The 24,824-nt window shown below is 36.9% G+C and overlaps 3 protein-coding genes across 17 annotated transcripts in view; 2 read left to right on the forward strand and 1 right to left on the reverse strand.

Annotated features, from left to right (window-relative positions):
- The window catches only part of LOC311295157 (uncharacterized protein), a 70,973-nt gene that overhangs the window by 45,467 nt on the left and 682 nt on the right, over positions 1-24,824 (reverse strand). For 3 of the 14 annotated variants that reach the window (XR_014628204.1, XR_014628207.1, XR_014628208.1), the window contains exons 3-6: positions 22,014-22,175; positions 11,808-14,779; positions 6,875-6,977; positions 4,049-4,232 (exon numbers count right to left, since the gene is read on the reverse strand). The gene's annotated coding sequence lies outside the window, so the exon portion shown is untranslated. Of the gene's footprint in view, positions 1-4,048; positions 4,233-5,554; positions 5,694-5,860; positions 5,922-6,874; positions 6,978-7,114; positions 7,583-11,204; positions 14,780-22,013; positions 22,176-24,824 lie in introns of those variants that run through there. The other 11 variants (XR_014628213.1, XR_014628214.1, XR_014628209.1 and 8 more) reach the window with 10 other exon arrangements.
- LOC311295166 (CD48 antigen-like) lies at positions 2,311-5,622 on the forward strand. Its single transcript, XM_084416401.1, has 6 exons — positions 2,311-2,481; positions 3,218-3,538; positions 3,725-4,009; positions 4,112-4,264; positions 4,883-4,950; positions 5,487-5,622. Exons 1-6 carry the CDS (start codon positions 2,433-2,435, stop codon positions 5,538-5,540), a joined length of 930 nt encoding a protein of 309 aa, XP_084272527.1. The 5' UTR covers positions 2,311-2,432; the 3' UTR covers positions 5,541-5,622.
- On the forward strand, positions 13,639-24,146 carry LOC311295174 (uncharacterized protein). 2 transcript variants are annotated; one of them, XM_084416413.1, is made up of 8 exons: positions 13,639-13,718; positions 13,897-14,216; positions 14,411-14,538; positions 21,172-21,486; positions 21,690-21,974; positions 22,091-22,207; positions 22,759-22,824; positions 23,561-24,146. In XM_084416413.1, exons 4-8 carry the CDS (start codon positions 21,198-21,200, stop codon positions 23,566-23,568), a joined length of 765 nt encoding a protein of 254 aa, XP_084272539.1. In that variant the 5' UTR covers positions 13,639-13,718; positions 13,897-14,216; positions 14,411-14,538; positions 21,172-21,197; the 3' UTR covers positions 23,569-24,146. The 2 variants fall into 2 exon arrangements, with proteins under 2 accessions (XP_084272539.1, XP_084272538.1); XM_084416412.1 differs by lacking the exons at positions 13,639-13,718; positions 13,897-14,216; positions 14,411-14,538 and adding an exon at positions 15,822-20,619.

Raw genomic sequence — 24,824 nt, forward strand, 5'->3', positions numbered from 1 at the left:
ATGATGAAGAGATGTACTTTTATAATGGATAGATGCACTTTTATAATGGATAGATGCACTTTTATAATGGATAGATGGACTTTTATAATGGATAGATGGACTTTTATGATGGATAGATGCACTTTTATGATGGATAGATGCACTTTTATGATGGATAGATGCACTTTTATGATGGATAGATGGACTTTTATGATGGATAGATGCACTTTTATAATGGATAGATGGACTTTTATGATGGATAGATGGACTTTTATGATGGATAGATGGACTTTTATGATGGATAGATGGACTTTTATGATGGATAGATGGACTTTTATGATGGATAGATGGACTTTTATGATGGATAGATGGACTTTTATGATGGATAGATGGACTTTTATGATGGATAGATGCACTTTTATAATGGATAGATGGACTTTTATGATGGATAGATGCACTTTTATAATGGATAGATGGACTTTTATAATGGATAGATGGACTTTTATGATGGATAGATGGACTTTTATAATGGATAGATGGACTTTTATGATGGATATATGCACTTTTATAATGGATAGATGCACTTTTATGATGGAGAGATGGACTTTTATGATGGATAGATGCACTTTTATAATGGATATATCCACTTTTATTATGGATAAATGCACTTTTATAATGGATAGACAATAATAGATTTTTACAGCGATTGATTCCTGCCGGTTCCATAATGAGACTGGCGCGGCCAGAGACATTTTGGGTGCTGCGGCATATTAAATATATTATAAATAGTTTTTCCACGTGAGAAATACAATGTGTGGCGAGAGGGCGTGACAAAAGACCGAAATGAGTGACTGTCATGTGACACTTGAGAGCCCTGACTGCACTGTAGCAGTTACTGTTACACTGTTTCATAGATTGATCTATGCCAGTCTATGATTAATCTATGACAGCCAGTTTAACCTGCAAGCTAGCTAGCCTGCTAGATAGCTAGCCTGCTAAAAACGCCAAGCTTACATTAGCTACTGCTATTATTCCCCACCAATTCACAAGCACAAGAGAAAAAGTATTTTGTACTTACATTTAATACCCCTGGAACTCAATGGAAGTTGATTGAAGATGGCATAGTTGGTAGTGTTGTTATAACCAGTCAACTGAACCAACAATCTTTTCACAAAACTGACTTTTTAAAAAACCTCGTCAAACTGTCAAAATCCATCAACATTCCCTGCATGAGCTACTTTCTGACATTCGAACTGAAAGTGGGTGAATATCAAAATACATGATAGAAACATTTTGTTAAACCACTTACAAGTCTTATGTTGACAACACTATTGAAACAATTACTTTTTATTACAACTGTACATGACATGCCATTTGGCCCTGGACTAATAGGGTATTCTATTTGTCCATTCTATTGGCTCTATTCTAATTTGAAGACTTGTGCTGGCTGCACAAGTCTAATTTAAGGCTCTCACAAATAAATAGTATGGGTATATTATACATTTTCTGAGTCATCAGAGTGCCTTGAGTATTGAAGTTGTTGAGTTTTGTGTCCATGGTGTTCTTTCATGCCACAGGGATAAAAGAAAGCATACAGTTTAGGCGGAAATTGTGAAAAAATGTGTGTTATTTCTGGTTTAAAGAAGTCATGTGACCTCTGTGTTTGGCAGACAGATTCAGTACTGGGCTTAAATGAAAGCCTAAAAGGTCCCCTTTCCAACGATACCAAGCACCATATTATAGAATATTGACAATATCCCTAGCATGAGCCTAAACCAGATATACACCAGATTTCAAAAACGGAATTTATCTTAGGGGGTTAGTAACTTCATGAGCTGAAAAAAGTGATTTCGCTACCACCGCTGCACTGCTATCGTGATTTTTCTAATACTAGGGGTGTATACCTTGCCAAAAAACAATGATAGCATTTGCCCCCCCCGTTGATACCGATCAACCCCCCTGGCTCATGGACTATTAAACACTACGTAAAAAGACCCGAGGCCCAGAGAGAAGGAAATGAAAAGTGGAATAAATTTTTGTTTGTTTTTGCGCACAAAAAGTATTCTCGTCGCTTTATAAACTTAAGATTGAGCCACTGGAGTCACTTGGACTATATTAACAATGTCTTTAATACATTTTCTGGGCCAGCAAGTTTGGGCCACCTAGCAGCCTATGGAGGAGTGAGACAACTCTCAGATTTAATCAAAAATATTTTAATTTGTGTTCCGAAGATGAACGAAGGTCTTACGGGGTTGGAACAACATGAGGGTGAGTAATTACTGACAGAATTTTCATTTTTGGGTGAACTAACCCTTTAAGGGCCCGAAGAACTATAACCTTAAATCATATGCAAATGTAGTGTGTGAACTAGGAGGGTCAAATGCTGCATAGGAGGATTCACACAACACTTGAACAGTTCTGCTGTTAGATCACACACTGAACCACTGAAGAACATGTTTCACGTGTTAGTTTTGCTCTTTTTTTGCTGTTGGAGTCTGACTGGTAAGTTATAAAAGCCTTTTTACGGCTTTTTTTTTCCATTTCAGTGTAAATTAGAATTAGATTATTTTCATCTGCTTTTATGTAACAAAATAATTATGAATAATGTATGAACATAATACAAGATCTACAAACTTTGAATGCAGTCTCTTTTGGGATTAGGATTAGGTTTACTGTGACATATTCAGGTCTGAAATGGTAATGGATATAATGGAAATCTCTACAGTGAATGTAAATATTCAGAAAGTGTGAACTTTCCTTTGAGCTTTCAATATCAGGCCTTTTTTTTTTTTTGTCCTTTTAAAAATATTTCTGTAGCTATTAATCTGCAAATCTACAAACGTCACGGAAATTCACTAGTCAAAATGTGCAGCAAATTTACAGTGCAGACTATCCAGTGATCTAAATCTCTCATTTATTTAAAATACATATTAAAATATCCAGCACAATTAAAACTGTACTTATAATCCACAATAATTATCATGAATTTATTGTAATACATTTATTGTCAATACATTTTGAAACTTTAAACACTGATTGTTCTCTACAATTTAAAACAAATTAAAGTGTAAGGATGTGCTGCACCAATAAAGTTGATATTTGATAGTTAATATTTAACATTTTGATATGAGTTTGCGCTTGTTTTGGATATTCTCAACTTTACATGTAAACTTTTGCTGATTTCAGGCTTTGTAAACAATCAGTGGCCGTAATCTGTGTAAATCTGTTTGTTCTCCAGGTGTGTTTGGAGAATCAGTGTCAGTGATGGAGGGAGAATCTGTTACTCTAAACACTGATCTTACTGAAATGCAGAAAGATGATTATATAAATATACTGTGGAAATATGGGGCTGAAATCTCTCTGAGAGCTACAATAAATAAAAAAAAGCTAACGTTCCCTATATATAATATTACTGAAAGATTCAAAGACAGACTGAAGCTGGACGATCAAACTGGATCTCTGATCATCACAAACACCAGAACTGAACATACTGGAGTTTATCAACTAGAGATAAGTGGAGCGAAACTGACATCAAAATCATTCAGTGTTTCTGTCTATGGTGAGTAGAGATCATTTGTCCAAACATTCACATATTCCGATGTTACATCATTTTATAGATGACAGACGCATTCAGGGACCATCAACACACTAAACACACACTCAACACGGAATTTATTACACCGTTTCAACATTGAAAATAATCTGATTGTTGTTTCTATTCCTCTTATTCTCTCATGTTTTCCAGCTCGTCTGCCTGTCCCTGTCATCAGCAGTAACTCTTCACAATGTTCTTCATCAAATTGTTCACTGGTGTGTTCATCAGTGTTGAATGTGTGTGATGCGACTCTCTCCTGGTACGCAGGAATCAGTGTATTGTCCAGCATCAGTGTGTGTGATCTCAGCATCAGTCTCTCTCTACCTCTGGAGGTGGAATATCAGGATAAAAACACCTACAGCTGTGTGCTGAACAATCCCATCAGCAACCAGACCACACATCTGGACATCAACACACTCTGTCACACATGTGCAGGTACCACAGCACTGATGATATATGTGTGTGTTTACTGACCTGATCTCTGTCTTCTGTTGGAGATCAGACTGATGCGTTCACTTCTTTCTTTAATTATTACAGCACCAGTCGGACCGTCTCCTCCTCCTCATCCTTCTTCTCCTCCTCCAGTCTCAGTGTCTCTGATAGTGTTGATCTCTGCTGGATCTCTGATGATTGTTACTGGATTTTGGATCTTCTGGATCTGCAGGAAACACAGAAAAACTCATAAAGATGGCAAGTATTCTCTTCTCCTTTTAAACAAGGAAAATAAGAAATAATTATTTGAAAATATGGTCTAAATATTTTAGCCAACTGATAGCCCTATTTTATCATTTTATTAAAAATTATTCTCATAATTTTCATTGTCATAAGAAATGTCTATTTCTAATTGTATATAATGACACTGTGCGTCGCTCTTTACTCATCTTGCACAAACAAAGGTTTCTCAAAATGAATCAACACTGGAAATGCAAAAACAGAAAAGTTAATTTGTATGAATATAATCTGTAAGGATGAGGCTGGTGCTCTAAAATCTTTGTATATGAATGATAACTGGTTGTGCTTGTTGAATTTAAATGCTGATTAAACACAAAGAATGTAAAATACTTTTCTTTGTTAAACATCCTATTTGGGTTTGATTTATGTGTCTCTCTAAATGTAATGATAAACACTCTTTTAGGAAAAAGTTATAGACCTAACGGCAAATTAAATTTGTTAATGCCGTTTTTAAAAACTTTCAGTGTTACTTTGGTGTTAACTTTGAAATTCATTATAATAACATAAATATTGTGAAGAATCAGATCTAGTTAAGATTGAGTTTTGTTGTTTTAATGCATCTATAATTTCAAACAGTTGAGACTCGGGAAGAAGAGATCACTTACGCTGAGACGACATTCCACAAAAGAAACACACAGAAATCGGTGAGACAATTTATTGTTAATTTGTTGAGTATTTGTAGAATTTCAGATGTAGATCAGTGTGCGCTTTTGATTTTGTCTGTATAATATTGAAGCCCATTTCTACCAGATAAGAAATAAAAATCATGCTCTGGTAAATGATTATATTTTATAATTATATGTTTCTCATAATTATGACAAAAAGACAATATTATGACATACAAAATAAAAATTGTGAGATTAAAAAGTCAAAAATATCACATATACACGGTAAAAAGTTCAAATTATGACTTAAAATGTTGATATTATGACATACAATTTTTTTTTGCCATTTTTAATCCCAACATTTTTATTATTTTGTCCTAATTATGATGTAACTATAATTTATGATTTTTTTCTTATGTGGTGGTAATGGTGTTTCAGAGTATAATGATCTATCACATGCAGTAAATCTCAAACACAACAGCACCATCAGATGTTTATAAAAGACTTGTTACTTTAACAAACTATATCACATTACAATACATAATTATTATATCTTGCGTTATGCATATTTACAGAAAGTTGAAGAGGAGGATCATGTGGAATATGCACCAATCAAATTCAGAAGATGATCAAACTTTAATGTTGTTCTGAGTACAAGACCCAGATTGTGATCATTTCACTGTGAATCTCCTGAACGTCAGACTCTGAGTCTATGTCCAGTTTTAGGATTGAGAGAATCATCATGTTTAATCAGGAAATCACAGCAGACATACAGGATCATCCTAAAGGGTTTAAAGTATGATAATCAAAACCAGATTAATTAAATGTTCTCCTAAAACTTCTAAAGAATTGGCCTTAACTGCAATAAAGGGACTTTAAGCTAATTATGTAAATCATGTGGCCCATTGCAGCATTTTTATGTTTGCAAAACATAGATGCAAACTAGTGATGGAAAGGTGACGAAGTGAGCTCTGCTGTGGTCTCCATCATTTATATCAGTGTGGTTTGATCTGTTGTGTAGACAAACAGCTTGTGCATGAGAATGTTTCTGCTGCTGGATGTTTGCATTTCAGTCAGTTTGTCTGCAATGTCTGAGGTGTCAATAAAGCGTCTGTGTGTCTGAGGTGTCAATAAAGCTTCAGTGTGTCTGAGGTGTCAACAGTGTGTCGGTGCGAGTGTGTCTGAGGTGTCAGTCTGTGTTCACAGCAAGTCGTTGCAAGGATTGTTCCATTTATGCACACATGAAACAGTTAATGACTTCTCTACAGGGAAGCCACTTTACTACAAAATACTAAACTCACTCATGCTGATATTTGACAAAAAAAAAGTCCAAAATCAAACTGTGATTTTACTTTGAAAAATTAAAATGTTATATACTTCTATGTGCATTATGATTCTGCAGATCCTGCAAGAACTGATAATAATGTAAATGTGTAATCTTTCAAATGCAACGCAAGTCGCTTTGGATAAATGCATAAATGTGATGTAGCCTAAGTTAAGCAGTGCTACTCTCAGAAGTAAAGGTACAACAGCTGTCCCCTGCAGTGGCTTTTCAAAAAGTACACCTTTTTTACGTTATGTTCTCCTTAGGGTGCATATTAGTACCTAAATGGTTGCAAAGGTACAACTCAAGTGACAGCTTAGCCTATATCTTTTTTTTCTGAAAGTGCAGTTTCAGGAGTCTCAATTCTATCCAATCAGAACTACCGGTATACTAGATCCCTGTTTTTTCTTATAGAGGTTGTATCCTGTTTTCTGCCGGTGTCTGGAATACGTGACATGTATGACTTACGATTTTTGATTTGTGTTTGATGATTGTTAATAATATGTTTTCATCAGCTTTGAAGAGAAACTAAATGCTGCTGACAAACTTGATTTTTTATTCAATAGCACAACAGGAATCCTGTCCATTGGTGAAACAAAGGTTGTGAAATCAAGATCATAATCAGATATAAAGTCTCACCTTACGTTCCCTTGATAGTGATAAAGTCCAGGCACAATGATATGAGGATTTATGAGGCTCAAGTTCTCCACTCCTGCTCCAGTTCCAGCTCTGTAACCTCCACCTGAGGGTCAGGGAACAAAACACGAGTGATGGGGTGAAGGAGTGTGAACAAACGATAAAGACTAAACGATTTTAACTTTAGTAGAAAGAAGCATTAGCAAATATGTGGTTAGTGCGTGTTCTGGAAGATTTTAGTACCTAATGCTACCTCTACTCGGCAACACAGAATGAGGAATCATTAATGTCTGAAACACAGGACTTAAAGTAACTTTTTTGATAAAGTTTACACGCTGATAAATTGAATTGAACAACTCGAGCGGAGTTTATGACGTCATGCAAAAAAAAAAGTTTTGTCAATGGCGGTCACACAAAACTTCTTTCAATTAAATAAAACGTATCACAGGAGTCGAGGTTCTCACGTTACATTATTTCTTTGTGTTGGTCTGCAATGCTGTTTCCTTCAATGAAAATAACATCCCGTTTCAAATGTATCTCCACCTAATGTTTCTGTACTGTAAACCCAAACACATCCTACGAAAGCAGACACACACACACACACACACACACACACACACCCCCACACACACCATCGGAAGTGAAATTAATAAAACGTTTGACCACTAGAGGACAAGAGTAATATCTTCTTCTTCTTCTTCTTTAGTGTTTATTGGCGGTTGGCAAACAAGAGTAATATTTACACTTCTTCTATGGTTTATTGGCGGTTGGCAAACGAGATTTCCGCCACCAACTGGTGTGGAGTGTGGACCAGAATGTGGACTACAGTAGACCTACATTTTTTTTTTAAACTTAAATTACTTTCTCTAAGGTATTGAAACAATAAATTATAACACCTATCTTTTGACTCCTTTTGTGGAAAATATTTTAAATCACATCGTATTTTCAGTTTTCCTTAAGTTCTGGATCAAATATCTTCTTATTTATATTTCTTACAATATATCATAACATGTTAGTTGTTTCCTTCTGTCCACAGAAATCACATTTCCTTTGTTATCTTTACCTATTTTGAAGAGTTTGATTTAGTCCATTGTGTCTAAACCTAAGCCTCAAAACTATTATCTCTTCCGTTCTATTCCTCCATATTCCTGACTGTAAAAAATGTGTTGCCTAATTTTTTGTTTTAAGTACAATCAATTTGGCTTTTTAAGTAATTTCAACTTGAATTGCTTTAATTTGACTTAAAATACTGAGTTGAGTCTTGTATTACCTTTTTTTTTAAAGGTGAAATTTGCTTATTTAGACTTATTTAGATTAGTTTAAGTAATGTGTAACATGTTGTCTTAACTTATTGATCATACTATTGCTAAACCATAAAGTATGCCTATAACCATCAAAAAAAATTCCTACAAAAAAATGCCCCACTCTAAAATCGTAATTTGTGTTTTTTTTTTTTTTTTTTTTAATGCATGCAGGAGAAATAAATAATTTCTTTAAGATAGTAGTGCCTGATATCACATTACCATTGTTTTACTGTGGTACTGTTAATTATTGTGATTGTTTATTTCAAGAACAGCATCCCACACAGTGTGCCCTTGTTATAATTTTCCTGATATTTCATTAATACAGTGTTTAAACTACAAACATGCATTCTGTATTAGAGCGCCATCTAGTGTTCTAACTAGGAATTCAACATTGAGCTAATTTTTTTGCAAATTTGGAGTGCTGTCAGTAAGGCAAGGCAAGGCAAGGCAAGTTTATTTATATAGCACATTTCATACACAGTGGCAATTCAAAGTGCTTTACATAGAAGAAATTAAAATAATAAAAAGAATAAGAATAATTAAAACAGTTTATACAGAAAATACAGTACAGTTCAAACAGTCTGACGAACATTGGCAAAGTGCTCATTCATTAAATGCATAGATAAACAGATGTGTTTTGAGTCTGGATTTGAAAGTGACTACTGTAGGAGCACGTCTGATCTCCTCTGGAAGCTGGTTCCAGCTGCGGCTGGCATAATAGCTAAAAGCGGACTTGCCATGCTTAGAGTGAACCCTTGGTATTTCTAGCTGATATGATCCTAATGATCTGAGTGATCTGTTGGGTTTATATTCCGTGAGCATATCTGCAATGTATTGAGGTCCTAGGCCATTGGATGATTTATATACCAGTAATAATACTTTAAAATCAATCCTAAATCTAACTGGGAGCCAGTGTAAAGACCTGAGGACTGGTGTGATGTGTTCATATTTTCTGGTTTTGCTCAGAATCCTGGCGGCAGCGTTCTGTATGAGCTGCAACTGTCTTATGGTCTTTTTGGGAAGGCCAGTGAGGAGTCCATTACAGTAATCCACCCTGCTGGTGATGAAAGCATGAACAAGTTTCTCTAAGTCTTGTCTGGAAACAAAGCATCTAATTCTTGCAATATTTTTTAGATGATAGTATGCTGATTTTGTTATCGCTTTGATATGACTACTGAAACTAAGGTCTGACTCTAGTGTCACACCAAGATTCCTGACTTGATTTTTAGTTGTTTGACCCCTAGAGTGAACGTATGCGTTCACCTTGAGAACTTCATCTTTGTTTCCAAACGCAATGACTTCAGTTTTGTCTTTGTTTAATTGAAGAAAGTTTTGACACATCCAACTGTTGACTTCATCAATGCACTGGTACAGGGAGTCAATGGGGCTGTAGTCGTTAGGCGATAGGGCTAAGTAAATCTGTGTGTCGTCTGCATAGCTGTGGTAAGCAATTTGGTTCTTTCTCATTATTTGGCTCATTGGAAGCATGTACAGGTTGAACAGGAGTGGTGCAAGAATTGAGCCTTGAGGGACTCCGCATGTCATGGATGTCCACTCAGACTTATGGTCTCCTATACTCACATAATAACCTCTCCCATCTAAGTATGACCTGAACCATTTTAGGACTATCCCAGAAAGCCCCACCCAGTTTTCCAGCCTGTCCAGAAGTATGTTATGATCGACAGTGTCAAATGCAGCACTGAGGTCGAGTAGTACCAGCACCGATAATTTGCCTGAATCAGTATTTAAGCGAATATCATTTATTATCTTTATGAGCGCTGTCTCTGTGCTGTGATGTGGTCGGAAACCAGATTGAAAATTGTCAAAGTATCCATTCGAGCATAAGAATTTATTCAGCTGATTGAAGACAACTTTTTCAATGATCTTGCCTATGAAAGGAAGATTTGTCAGTACAGAGAACAACGAAAAAAATCGGTGTTGCCTTCACCGTGTTATCCTCTTTTTAAAATTTGCACCCTGTTGACTTCAATGGGGCACGTTTTAAACCTGCTTTTAGCCTCTTAACATCCTTGATGTGTCATTACAAGTGCACAGACAATGTGAGTGATTCCTTCAGAGTGAACACGAGTGAATCTGACTGCAATAGATGTGAAAGATATGAATAAAAATGTTATTTCAGCCAGCGCTCATACCTGTATTTACATCCTGTTTTCGGTCGAAGTCCATAGTAATCGAATGTCCAGTTCATGCGGCGTGATCATAGGTAACTACACCTATGCACGTGAACTCGACAGTTTATTACCTTGAAGAATATGAAGACTGCTGTCGAGTTTTAAATAATTTATTATTTTAATAATACAAGGTCAAAAAAACAAAACAAAAACTTGATCTTTAGACTACATATCATGTAACAGTAATGTGAAATTCATAAATAAAAATTCATAAATAAAATTCAAATTCATACATCAAATTGGCCCATTTTCACAGACAGGTCTTAGATTAAGCCAGGATTAGGCCTTATAGTTAAACTAGGATATTTAAACAGTTTGAGACAAAACAATGGGACTGATATACGATATGGATATAAGATACTGATATAGCTAAGATTAAGATATGTGAAAATAGTTATTTTCAGTTAAAACAGCTCTAACATGCAGTTTAGTCTGGGACTAGCTTAAGCCTTGTATGTGAAACCAGGTGATAAATTAAAACATTTAATATCCAACCAAGGAGAACAATTATTATTTTTATTGAATTTAAACATTATGGAACATTTTTCACAGACTGTATTGACGTTTTTGATCAACATCACAAATCTAGTGATGTTTTAATATTTTCATTTTTTTAAAAATGCACACATTTATAATACTATACTTTTTGCTATATTACCTTGGCAGTAAATTCAAAAAGCGTAGGCTGCTGCAAGAGTGTTTCACATACAACGGCTGAGTGGGCGATGGCAAAACAGTGAATCTTTCTCTCTTTTAGCAGCTGTAATCAATCTTTTGCTATTGGAGAAAATGCAAACATAAATTATATTTATTTATTTTATTTTTTTTTATTTTTTTGTCGGCTCCCATTCATTGCTATATAAGTTTACCTAAAATGAAGATGTCTGAGAACCCTGGAAATGTGAAAAAGGTCCACTATAGGCTTTCACTGACACAAACATGGCAGAGAGCAAGGCAGACTGCTGTTACTTTTCAGATCAACTAAATTAGTTATACTGCCTATCAAATAAGAATAACTGCTTTATCCCTTGAACTCGTTTGGAATGGGGTAAAGGTGTCTTTCAGTACATACTGGTTGTAGTCGACCACTTTAACAGGTGCTCAAACGTATGCAACCAAGAAGTAGTCTAGAAGAAGCAACTTTACAGTGATAACAGGAAAGTTCTTCATTTTGGATGTTGTTCAGCTCAAACCATCGTGGAAAAAGACAACCTCGGTCAGGTGTCCAGTTCTCTTCTGGCCAGCAAACGAACACTGCATGATTATTATTCAGACTGCATCACAGGTCAGATTGTGGAATGGTAGCTTTCAGAACATTTCATCCCGTTCTTTCTGCTTGAAGATCGGATTCATCACACCGGTAAGGAGATGAAGCACTTGATGATGCATCAAGAACTGATACTCTGCAATGAAAGCTGTTACAGCTTGTAAATAACTTACTGTCACTGGTATCTGAGATGCCAACTGCAGCAGGAAAGATGAAGACCAGAAATATTGGTCCTAGAACAGAGAGAGGTACTTCAGTGAACAGAGACAACTGATTTAGAAGAAGAAATGACAGCCAGGTATAGTTGTGCAAGTTTGTTATTATTAATTCTTTCATTGTCATTATAAGCATTATCTTTTTTTGAAAATGTCTTTGGATTTGAATGCAATGTTTCATTAAAGGGCACCCATTATGACACTTATCACAAGATGTAAAATAAGTCTCTGATGTCCCCAGAGTATGTGAAATTTTAGCTCAAAATACCCAACAGATGATTTTTTACAGCATGTTTAAATTGTCATTTTTTGGGGCTCAGAAAAACATGCTGTTTTAGTGTGTATCCCTTTAAATGCAAATTAACTGCTGCTGCACGGCCCAGGGGGCGGAGCCTCACGAGCTCACGCTCAGAGCCAGGACAATCTCATCTGATAATATCAGAACAGAAACTCTCAGTTGTGGTGTTCATTTCGACTCGGAGTCGGACAATAATGCCCACAGAGCCAGAGAATATATGCTGTATGGAGATAGAACAGGTATAGTTTAGCTTAATTATGGTTATAACTTATTTGTCATCTGCTTTTATCCACTATTAATACAAGCCTGCTGTAGCAAACCCCGTCCGAATGATGACCAAAATATACTGACGAGTTCAGTGAAGTTTATTGTACATCACATAAAAGATGAGTGTTAGTTTTACTCCAGAGAATCACAGTAAGAGCTGAATAAACACAGTAAAAGAAGTGCGCATTAAAGTCTTATCCATAACCTCTCTCTCTTCCTTTCATTATCATCAACATACACAGCGAAGTACACAAAACACTAGTTACAACTAACAGTAAACAAATATATACACACCTTTTCAGTGGGTGCTTAATAAACTGGTAAACCTTATATCCATAAAATGACTCGATGAGCTGTGATTAAGTTCGTGCTCTCACTTTCATTTCTGCCGTGGTCAGTAACGTTAGTCCTGTCGCTCTGAAGACTGTAAGCTGGATCACAAACAGTACAGATCCATCCTCGAGTAACAACGAGAGTAAATGAAGACTGCTGTGTTCATTCTTACATCCAACAACAACACACCTCAATCGCTTAGGAGACATTCTTGTCTACAGCTGCTCAAGCGTCGAAACACTGGCAGACTCTGTGTCCAGCTCACTCAGGACGGGTCTAGGCTCAAACTCCAGTGTCAATCAACAGTCGTGGGAGGGGCCTGTGCAAAGTGACGTCACATTGCCCCGAATCTGAGAACAGCTTGTTCTGAGACAGTGCTTATGATTTATGGGGATTATAAAAAAAGCACTGGGTGGATTTTTATCATTATAGGGTGGTTGTGTACACACACTGCCAACACACATTTATGTTCAAACACCATGACAACACAGAAGACTCAGATTAGACCCTTTTTAATGGATACAGTATTTTATTGGACCGTAAAGCTGTTTTGAGGTTCATAAAAAGACAGGAAGAAACTAACATTCGGCTCAAACCACATCTGAAGAAAACCACAGGTTGATTCAGCCAGAAGTTGTAGTTGCAGAAGATGAGCTGCAAGAGAAACAATGAGGTGATAGTATTAACTTTTTGTTGAGTTTTACCATACTTTTGAAAAACTTTCTGTGTTAAATAATGGAATGAAACATTTTTTAAACTATTAAGTCTTAATAAGAGCCAGACAAGAATTTATATTTAACTATACATAATTTGTAAAGAGCCTGTAAAGAGTCTACGTGGGTAAAACTCTGTCGTGGGAGGATTCACACACCAGCTCAAGTGCTTTCAGCAGATCGTTTCATCAGATCAGACTTTTCAGGAAATGTTTCATGTGTGTGCTTTGTTATGTCTGTGCTGGTGAGGTCTGACTGGTAAGTCGTAAATATATTTTTTTGCTTAATTTTAGTTACATTCTTCACATATGTTAACTATCACGATGATTTTCAACTTTTCATTATGTAATCATCTTTGTAGCTTCTTACATTGTGCTCTGGATCGAAGATAAAGCTCTCAGAAGCCTTAATCTGTGTAAATCTGTTTGTTCTTTAGGTGTGTTTGCCGATTCAGTGTCAGTGATGGAGGGAGATTCAGTTACTTAATACACTGATGATACCGAAATACGTGATGGCAATGATATACTGTGGAAATATGGAGTTGAAAAGTCTCAAATAGCTCAAATAAAGAAAAAGAAGCAAATCATCTCCTCATATGATGATGTTCCTGATGGGAGAAACAGAGACAGACTGAAGCTGGACGATCAAACTGGATCTCTGACCATCACAAACACCACAACTGAACATACTGGAGATTATCAACTAGAGATAAGTGGACTGAACCTGACATCAAAACATTCAGTGTTTCTGTCTATGGTGAGTAGAGATCATTAGTCCTGTCCTTCAAATATTCTTGAATATTCAGTACAACTAAAGCTCAATCAGCATCATTTGTGGCATAATGCTGATAGTTATTATTTATCAGTATGGACTTAATTTAATTTATGCAGTGCAGATCATTTGACAACTTTATTCAATTTCTGTATATTTCTATATGTGTGTGATCTCAGCATCAGTCTCTCTCTACCTCTGGAGGTGGAATATCAGGATAAAAACACCTACAGCTGTGTGCTGAACAATCCCATCAGCAACCAGACCAAACATCTGGACATCAACACACTCTGTCACACATGTGCAGGTACCACAGCACTGATGATAGATGTGTGTGTTTACTGACCTGATCTCTGGCTTCTGTTGTAGATCAGACTGAAACATTCACTCACATTAATGACTGTCTCTTGTTTACTCTCCTTCAGTCTCAGTGTCTCTGATAGTGTTGATCTCTGATAGTGTTGATCTCTGATAGTGTTGATCTCTGCTGCTGCTGGTGGTGATTGTGGTTTTCTGTTGATTGTAACTGCTGTCAGGATCTTCTGCACCTGCAGGAAATGTAGAAAAGTAGGTTGAGGAGATCAAAAAAATTATGCAAGCATCAACATATTCATCTTGAACCAAACCCCTTATGAATCACTTTCTGATTAAGACAGGACTCATTGGCTGTACCTCAGGTTTCTCTGCTAATGTGCTTCACCTGCTCTCTCTCATTAATCCTGGCATGCTGATCTGCGCTCGCTCCAGGCTCAAACTAAGATAAGGAGAACCATTCCCTCTGGATGCTGCAAAGGAAGCCTCACTGACTCTAACACCTAAGCCCTCCAGAGTCCACTGCAGTCCTCCAACTTCTTCTACTTGTTAATTGTACAGGCTGACTCCTCCCTCTGATGTTGATATTTGCATAACTGATAATAAATCAGTAAAAAATTATTACTTCCCTCTCTTTCGTGTTCTAACCGACACACCAGGTACATCTTGTGAGATGCCATTGATGAAGCTTGCATTTTTAATCAGTTTGTTTATTAAACTTTTCCTGTCAGATGTGTGTGCGCCCTCTCCCCAGCACACCACACCACACCAAAGAAGAAAGCACCAGCCACATCAGTCTTATAGAAGGTGCACCACAGAGGTTGGCTGCACTCCTAGGTACTAATAGTTGTAGACAAGATCCACATCTGTTCCCTGAATGGAGACTGGATCTGGTTTGGGCCTCGACCTTCTAAAGTCAATGACCATTTCTTTATTTTTTAAGATGTTAAGTTGGTTATTGTTACACCAGCCCACAAAGTGATTGTGCTCCTTTATTCCCCCTCACAACCTTCACTGATGCAGCCCAGGACAGCTGACTGAGTATTTCTGAAGAAAACAGGTGTCAGAGTTACATTGGAAGTCGGATGTGTAAAGACTAAACAGGAAAGGTGATAGAACGCTTCCCTGTGGGACACCTGTGCCTCACAGAACAGTCTCCGAAACACATTTGTGGAACCACACATACTGTGGTCTGGTAGTTAAAAAGTCAGTCACCCAGAAAACAAGCTCCAGCTCCTCCGGCATCTCCTCATCTTCTGACCAGCAGTTCTGGCTGAATGCTATTGAATGAATTTGAGAAATCAAGAAACATTATTCTTACAGTTGCACCAGGGTTATCAAGATGTGCATAGACCCTCTGGAGCATGAAGATGAGGCAATCATCTACAATAATGTTGGGCTGGTATGAGAACTGTAGAGGGTCAATGAATGTGCACACTTTGGGTCTGATGTAAGATAGTACCAGTTTCTCAAGTGTCTTCATTATGTGAGAGGTGAGGGCGATGGGTTTGTAGTCTTTGAGCTTTGTCGGATGTTTCCTTTTGGGAACAGGAACCAGGCATGATGTTTTCCACAAAGAGGGAATCCTCTGCAACCGCAAGCTCAGATTAAACAGAGCAAGAAAAAAACAACCACAGATCTTGCAGTCTGCGTTGTTGTGACGTGTACAGCGTATGGTACTCGACTATGTGTAGGCTATGCCGTTGACTCGACGCTGAAGTATAAATTGAGCCTTACGGTAGACTTCCGTCACTTGTCATTCTTTTCCGACACAGTTTTCAAAGCACTATTCATCTCATTGATCGCAAGTTCAGTATGGCGTACCACAAAGCTCATAACTAGGACTGTTGCTTTTCACTCTGTACATGCTACCCTTGGAAGATATCATTAGGAAGCATGGAATTAGTTTTCACTGTTATGCTGATGATACGAAACTTACCAATTCACAAAATTACCTACCACTTAATTCTGAAAAAACATAGAAAAAAAAATGTCCTCACGTAATAACCCAGAATACTGTCTAAAACTTGATGGCTGCTCTGTTAAGTCTTCGTCGTCGGTTAGGAACCAGGGTGTGCTCTTTGATACAAACCTTTCATTTGAAAGTCACGTGTCTAGTATCTGTAAAACCGCATTTTTCCATCTGTAAAATATATCTAAATTACGTCATATGCTCTCATTGACAAATGCGGAACAATTAGTTCATGCGTTCATGACCTCAAGGCTAGATTATTGTAATGCTCTACTGGGTGGTTGCCCTGCACGCTAATACCCTGCACGCCAGTTACTAATACCTAGAATATCAAAGTCGACTGCTGGCGGTAGATCCGTTTCCAATTTAGCACCAAAACTTTGGAACAGTCTTCATACTATTGTCCGGGAAGCAGACACACTCTGTCAGTTCAAAGCTAGACTAAAAACACATCTCTTTGACCTAGCATACACATAACACATTATAGACTTTAATAATTCAATGTTAAGCTGCATAGATTAGATCAGCCGGAACCGGGAACACTTCCTATAAATCCTGATGTACTCGTTACATCATAAGAAGGATACCGTCTACCCTAATATTAGTCTCTCTGTTTATCCCGAGATTTACTGCAGTCCGCTGGATCCAGGGCGTATCCAGATCTGATGAAGGACCTGTGCCTGGATGCGACGACAACGCAGTCCTGAAATGTCAACTAGGCTCTCTCCTGTGAAGGCATCCCTCCCCTCCCTTTACCTCTCTAAAGATAAAGCGTTGTCGGGATAATTCCAGTTTGCGTGGCTACGCGGAAGCGATAAAAATTCTGTATTATTAATTTTAAGGCCAGACAAGTAGTTTGTTGAGGGTTGGTTATTAGGGAAGCACTACACGCCTACGCACATATATTCAAATGCGCATACCTATAGACTGAACTTGTAATACGCATGTGCACGCCATCAGCATTCTCATGGGTTTGTGTTTTTGAAGTTTACGCAGAAGGAACTTAAAGAGTTTTCTGTTAAAACGGTGTCTACATTCTACATTGTCAAAAGCGCTATATAAAGGAAGATGACTTGACTATTGTGTCAAACACTGTAACGATGCTTGTATCGAAATGACAATACCACGTGATTGATGACTTTTAAAGTTTCGAATGTAATGCAGTATTAGAAGGTCAGAAAAGCTGGTTTGAAAATAATTGACGCTTAGTCACCAAACTAGATGCATAAAAAGGGAAATGATAATTGAGGAGGCATTATTTGTAAATTATTTAACCCTATACTTCCTTATATCATAACTTGTAATAAATAAATAAATAAATAAATAAATAAATATATATATAGGGTGTTCTGTTTTTTTACTACTCGCCTCAATTAATTATGATAACATAATTGTATATTTTATATTATTGATCAATATGTGAATATGTTGACCAGGTTACACATGACATGAGTTGTGGTCTCATTGGCACAAATTAATTTAGATGAGATTAGATAGAACTGGTTTGATCCCAGATTGGTTTGACAGCAGATTCCACTCCTGTGTCACAGACTTCTGAAGCTTTGTTTGGTCACATGCTTTTTCTGCTTCCTGGTAATTTGTTATAGCCAAGAAATCTAGACGCACCCTAGCAGCAGCAAAAAAAATTTTGCAGCCAGTGTGGTCTAGCAACTCTCCGTTGACTTTCGAGCTGGAAAAACCAAACTCAGGTCAGGCCAATCACATCGTGTATAGAGTAGGCGGGGCGAGCTTAACATAATGACGACAGAGTTGCGACGGTTCCCTGCTACTTGAAAACAAAGAATGGCTGCTGCTGCTCGCGAACAGCAGTCCTTCGAAACGGCTTTGGCCGCGACTCTGGAGGACTTTAAGCTTTTCTATGAGAAAAGAACAAAGAACAGCACTTTAAGTCATTTTTAAAAAAGGAAGATGTGTTCGGAGTTTTGCCGACTGGATACGGCAAAAGTTTAATATACCAACTAGCCTTCTTCGTTGCTCTGGTTAGTTGTAGCACTATCCTATTGCGTGCAGAGGGATTTTGAGAGACAACCGTTTATCCCGGCCCTCGGATTGAGCCGTACCAATGGTCAATGGTCTACAATCTTGATGTAGGTCTGGTTTGCCAGGCTAAATTTGTTAGACATGGTGGAGAAAACAATTCTGACCACCAGATGTCACTATCGCTTTTTTTTTTTTTTTTTTTTTTATATATATTGACATTTTAATCAGGATACTTGTCCGATTGGGCATGTAAAATTCTCTTTCATTTGCCCCTTCAAAAAATCCACTTGTCCCAGACAAGTGTTAATGTCAAACCCTGATATGTTATTAAACTGTTGCATCAGCAGGTTCCTAACAAAACAGAATTAACTGGAGAGCTCATATGGGCCCTGACTTACACCTTTAATTCATATTTATTCTCTGCCAGGATCTTTTACTTTAGTATATTCTCATTCTTTGTGCCACATTGGTTGTTTTTTTTTGTCGCTTTGCTTTAGTTTAATTTAGTGGTTCACCAATAGTAGGCCAGTCAAAATATAGAACATACTGAAACTCAAATGTATATATTCTATTTTTAGCTTAACATGCATGGAAGTGTGCTAACTTTATTAAATATTGATCCCACCCTTCACTGTTCTCTGTACTCTTGTGTAAAAAAGAAAAATTCAGCACAAGTATAGCACCGCTCTCTAGTGTCCAAAGCAGAAAATCACATCTCTCTAAGAATATCTTAACTTTACACAATAGGGTGCGCTATAGTTACTGCTGTTCTCAGTCACGTCTCTGATGTTAATAATAATATGCAGAGCTCCAGGCAGTAACTGATTACATGTAATATGGATTATGTAATCAGATTCCAAAAATTAACAACAACGTATCATACAAAGCTGCGCGTTCCAAGGTACTTCAGTGGGGCTTTAACCGAAATTCACCATCATGTTCCTCGAACCACTCCATGATGATTCTGGCAGTGTGGCATGATGCATTATCCTGTTGGTAATAACCATCACCGGCAGAGAACACAGTTTCCATAAATTGGTACACTTTGGGCCGCAATGATATTCAGATACCTGACATCCGTCAGGGATTGTGCTGTTGGGATAATGGGGCCTAAAGTGTCCCAAGAAAACATTGCTCACAGCATTACACCGCCACCGCCGGCCTGTCTCTGTCCAACAGAGCATCCAGGTGCCATTGCCTCTGTTGGTAATGGACATATCCGTGCTCAGCCGTCGACGTGATGATCCAGGAATCTTGATTCGTCAGAACAGGCCACTTTCTTCCAATCATCCACTGTCCAATCTCGATGATCTTAGGCCTATTTCATGTGTTATTGATGGTGGTATGCAGTTAGTGAAAATGTGACCCTAAAGTGTGACTTATAAATATACTATTGTTTTTCTCCCTCAGTTTCTCATGTTTTTTCCCCAGTAGATTAAAGTGCCAAAAAAGCTGATTATAGTAGAAGCACAGGAAGAAACTCTTCACCTACAAACTAAACACTCATGCACTGAATGCCCAGTGTCACTGACACATGTTTGTCCACCCAACGGATAAACCACATTCAGAAGAATAACGGCAGCAGGTTTCAGTTTGACTCAGAAGATAAACCCCAGTAAAGCCGGTACTGTGAGATCATACACGCTTTTAACTTTGTACTCTGGTTTTTCCATTCACTAAAATTTTGAATAAATACACATAATTTTGTATTTTTCACATAAGTTATGCTACATTTCACTATGAAATTCCACAATTCACACAATATTCTTCTACTTTTAGCCATTTAAAACAGTCAGGTAACTACGCTCTCAGAAGAAAAGCAGTCACTGAGGCGGTACTATGAACCCTTCAAATATGAACCCTAAACCTTTTGATAAAAATAAATATTTTTTATCCATCAAGAACAGTTAAAATCTTAAGGGCCTGAAGAACTATAACCTTATATCATATGCAAATGCAATGTGTGAACTAGGAGGGCGAAACGCTGCATAGGAGGATTCACACAACACTTGAACAGTTCTGCTGTTAGATCACACACTGAACCACTGAACAAAATGTTTCACGTGTTAGTTTTGCTCTTTTTTTGCTGTTGGAGTCTGACTGGTAAGATATAAAAGCATTTTTATGGCTCGGTTTTTTTTTTTTTTTTTTTTTTTTGTTTGTTTAAATTAGAATGATTATTTTCATCTGCTTTTATGTACCAAAAGAATTATGAATATTGAACTTTCCATTGAGCTTTCAAATATCAGCCCCTTTTTATTTTTTTTTATTTTTTTATTTCTAAGGCTATTAATCTACAAATGTCATGGAAATTCACTAGTGAAAATGTGCAGCAAACTTACGGTGCAGACTATCCAGTGATCTAAATCTTTCATTTATTTAAAAATGTTATTAAAATATCCAGCACAATTAAAACTGTACTTTCAATCTGCAATAATTATCATGCATTTATTGTCAACACATTTTGAAACTTTAAACACTGATTGTTCTCTGCACTTTAAAACAAATTAAATGGATGTGCTGCACCAATAAGGATGATTGTTTTAAGTTTCTGCTTGTTTTGGATATTCTCAACTTTACATGTAAACTTTTGCTGATTTCAGGCTTTGTAAACCATCAGTGGCCGTAATCTGTGTAAATCTGTTTGTTCATCAGGTGTGTTTGGAGATTCAGTGTCAGTGATGGAGGGAGAATCTGTTACTCTAAACTCTGATCTTACTGAAATACATGAAGATGAGCACATACGGTTGAGATATGGAGCTGAAAAGTCTTTCATAGCTAAAATAAAAAAAAACAAGCTAACTTTCTCTATATATAATATTACTGAAAGATTCAGAGACAGACTGAAGCTGGACGATCAAACTGGATCTCTGACCATCACAAACACCACAACTGAACATACTGGTGTTTATAGACTAGAGATAAGTGGAGCGAAAGAGTCAATTACAACATTCAGTGTGTCTGTCTATGGTGAGTAAAGATCATTTGTCCAAAAGATTGTCATATATTCTATTTACATATTCAGATGTTACATCATTTTATAGATGACAGACACATTCAGTGACCATCAACACACTCAACACAAAATGTATTACATGGATTCACTACAATTCACAATGTTGAATATAATCTGATTGTTGTGTTTATATTCCTCTTATTCTCTCGTTTTCCAGTTCGTCTTCCTGTTCCTGTCATCATCAGTAACTCTTCACAATGTTCATCATCATCAAATTGTTCACTGTTGTGTTCAGTGTTGAATGTGAGTAATGCGACTCTCTCCTGGTACAAAGGAATCAGTGTATTGTCCAGCATCAGTGTGTGTGATCTCAGCATCAGTCTCTCTCTACCTCTGGAGGTGGAATATCAGGATAAAAACACCTACAGCTGTGTGCTGAACAATCCCATCAGCAACCAGACCACACATCTGGACATCAACACACTCTGTCACACATGTGCAGGTACCACAGCACTGATGATATATGTGTGTGTTTACTGACCTGATCTCTGTCTTCTGTTGTAGATCAGACTGATGCGTTCATTTACATTAATGACTGTCTCGTGTTCTCTCCTTCAGTCTCAGTGTCTCTGATAGTGTTGATCTCTGCTGCTGCTGCTGCTGGTTTTCTGTTGATTGTAACTGCTGTCGGGATCTTCTGCATCTGCAGGAAACACAGAAAAACTGATCAAGATGGCAAGTTTTATCTTCTCCGTTTAACTAATAGCCCTATTTTATTATTTAATCAAAATGATTCCCATAATTTTCATTGTCATAATAAATTTATATTTCTAATTGTATATAATGACACTGTGCGTCGCTCTTTACTCATCTCACACACACAAAGGTTTCTCAAACTGAATCAACACTGGAAATGCAAAAACAGAAAAGTTAATTTTTATGAATATAATCTGTAAGGATGAGGCTGGTGCTCTAAAATATATGAATATGAATGATAACTTTGGTTGTGCTTGTTGAATCTAAATACTGATTAAACACAAAGAATGTAAAATACTTTTCTTTGTTAAACATCCCGTTTGGGTTTGATTTATGTGTCTCTATAAATGTAATGATAAACACTCTTTTAGGAAAAAGTTATAGAGCTAATGGTAAATTTTGGCAAAGAAACTTTCAGTGTTACTTTGGTGTTAACTTTGAAATTCATAATAATAACATAAATATTGTGAAGAACCAGATATAGTTAAGATTGAGTTTTGTTGTTTTAATGCATCTATAATTTCACACAGATGACACTTGTGAAGTCGAGATCACTTACGCTGAGACGACATTCCACAAAAGAAACACAGAAATCGGTGAGACAATTTATTGTTAATTTGTTGAGTATTTCTATAATTTCAGATGTAGATCAGTGTGCGCTTTTGATTTTGTCTGTATAATATTGAAGCCCATTTCTACACATTAAAAAGTTCAAATTATGAAATTAAGACACAAATTTTGACTTGCGTATGTCATAATTTGGCATTTAACAACTTTAACTTTTTTGTCATAATTATGATTTAAAGTCCGCGTGAACCGGAAGTTGCAAACGACTTTTCTCCAGAGTTGTGACTCATTTCCCAGTGAAAGGGAATATTGAACAGAGGGCAGGGTTTTACTCTAGTGCTCCTCCTCTCCATCTCTCGCTCATAGCAGACTAACGGTTTGAGGGGAGTGGTTAAACGTTTCCCAACCCAAGCCGTCAAACCTACGTCATCAGCCATTACACAACGGAAGTAACTTTTCAGACTTTGATTAAAGATTACGACGGCAAACAATTTTTTTTCTGTGTATTAACTTGCACGGATGAATTTTTCACCACAAGACTAGTAATATGCGCTAACAAAGTAAATAGGGTCAATTTTGATTTCAGTTGGACTTTAACTATAATTGATTTATTTATTTTTTTATGTGGCGGTAATGCCATTTCAAAGTATAACAATCTATCACATACAGTAAATCTCAAACACAACAGCACCATCAGATGTTTATAAAAGTTACTTTAAAAACGATATCACATTACTATATCTTGTGTTATGCACTTTTTTACAGAAAGTTGAAGAGGAGGATCATGTGGAATATGCACCAATCACATTCAGAAGATGATCTAACTTTAATGTTGTTCTGAGTACAAGACCCAGATTGTGATCATTTCACTGTGAATCTCCTGAACGTCAGACTCTGAGTCTATGTTCAGTTTTAGGATTGAGAGAATCATCATGTTTCATCAGGAAATCACAGCAGACATACAGGATCATCCTAAAGGGTTTAAAGTATGATAATTAAAACCAGATTAATTAAATGTTCTCCTAAAAACTTCAAAAGAATTTACCTTAACTGTAATAAAGGGACTTACGTAAGCTAATTATGTAAATCATGTGGCCCATTGCAGCATTTTTATGTTTGCAAAACATAGATGCAAACTCGTGATGGAAAGGTGACGAAGTGAGCTCTGCTGTGGTCTCCATCATTTATATCAATGTGGTTTGATCTGTTGGGCAGACAAACAGCTTGTGCATGAGCATGTTTCTGCTGCTGGATGTTTGCATTTCATGTCAGTTTGTCTGCAATGTCTGAGGTGTCAATAAAGCGTCTGTGTGTCTGAGGTGTCAATAAAGCTTCAGTGTGTCGAGGTGTCAACAGGTGTCGGTGCGAGTGTGTCTGAGGTGTCAGTCTGAGTTAACATCAAGTCGTTGCAAGGTTTGTTCCATTTATGCACGCATGAAACAGTTAATGACTTCTCTACAGGGAAGCCACTTTACTACAAAATACTAAACTCACTCGTGCTGATGTTTGACAAAAAAAGTCCAAAATCAAACTGTGATTTGACTTTGAAAAATGTAAATATTATTAACTTTGTGTGCATGATGATCCTGCAGATAAGCAGTGCTACTCTCAGAAATAAAGGTACAACAGCTGTCATGTGCAGTAGCTTTTCAGAAGGTACACCTCGTACCTTATTTACCCCTTAGGGTGCATATTAGCACCTAAATGGTTGAACAGGTACAGCTCAAGTAACAGCTTAGGCCTATACTTTTTTTTCTGAGAGTGCAGTTTCAAGAGTTTCAATTCTTTCCAAGTAAAACTATACTTGATCCCCGTTTTTTTTATATATAAAAGGTTATAGCCTATCCTGTTTTCTGCCGGTGTCTGGCTCATTTTAAGAATAAATTAATGCACTGTATGACTTAGCCTACAATTTTTGATTTGTGTTTGATGGTTGTTAATAATATGTTTTCATCAGCTTTGAGGAGAAACTAAATGCTGCTAACAAACTTGATTTTTTTTTTTTTCAATAGCACAACAGCGATCCTTG

This window comes from Rutilus rutilus (assembly GCF_951802725.1).
Source record: "Rutilus rutilus genome assembly, chromosome: 8".
Lineage (NCBI taxonomy): Eukaryota > Metazoa > Chordata > Actinopteri > Cypriniformes > Leuciscidae > Rutilus > Rutilus rutilus.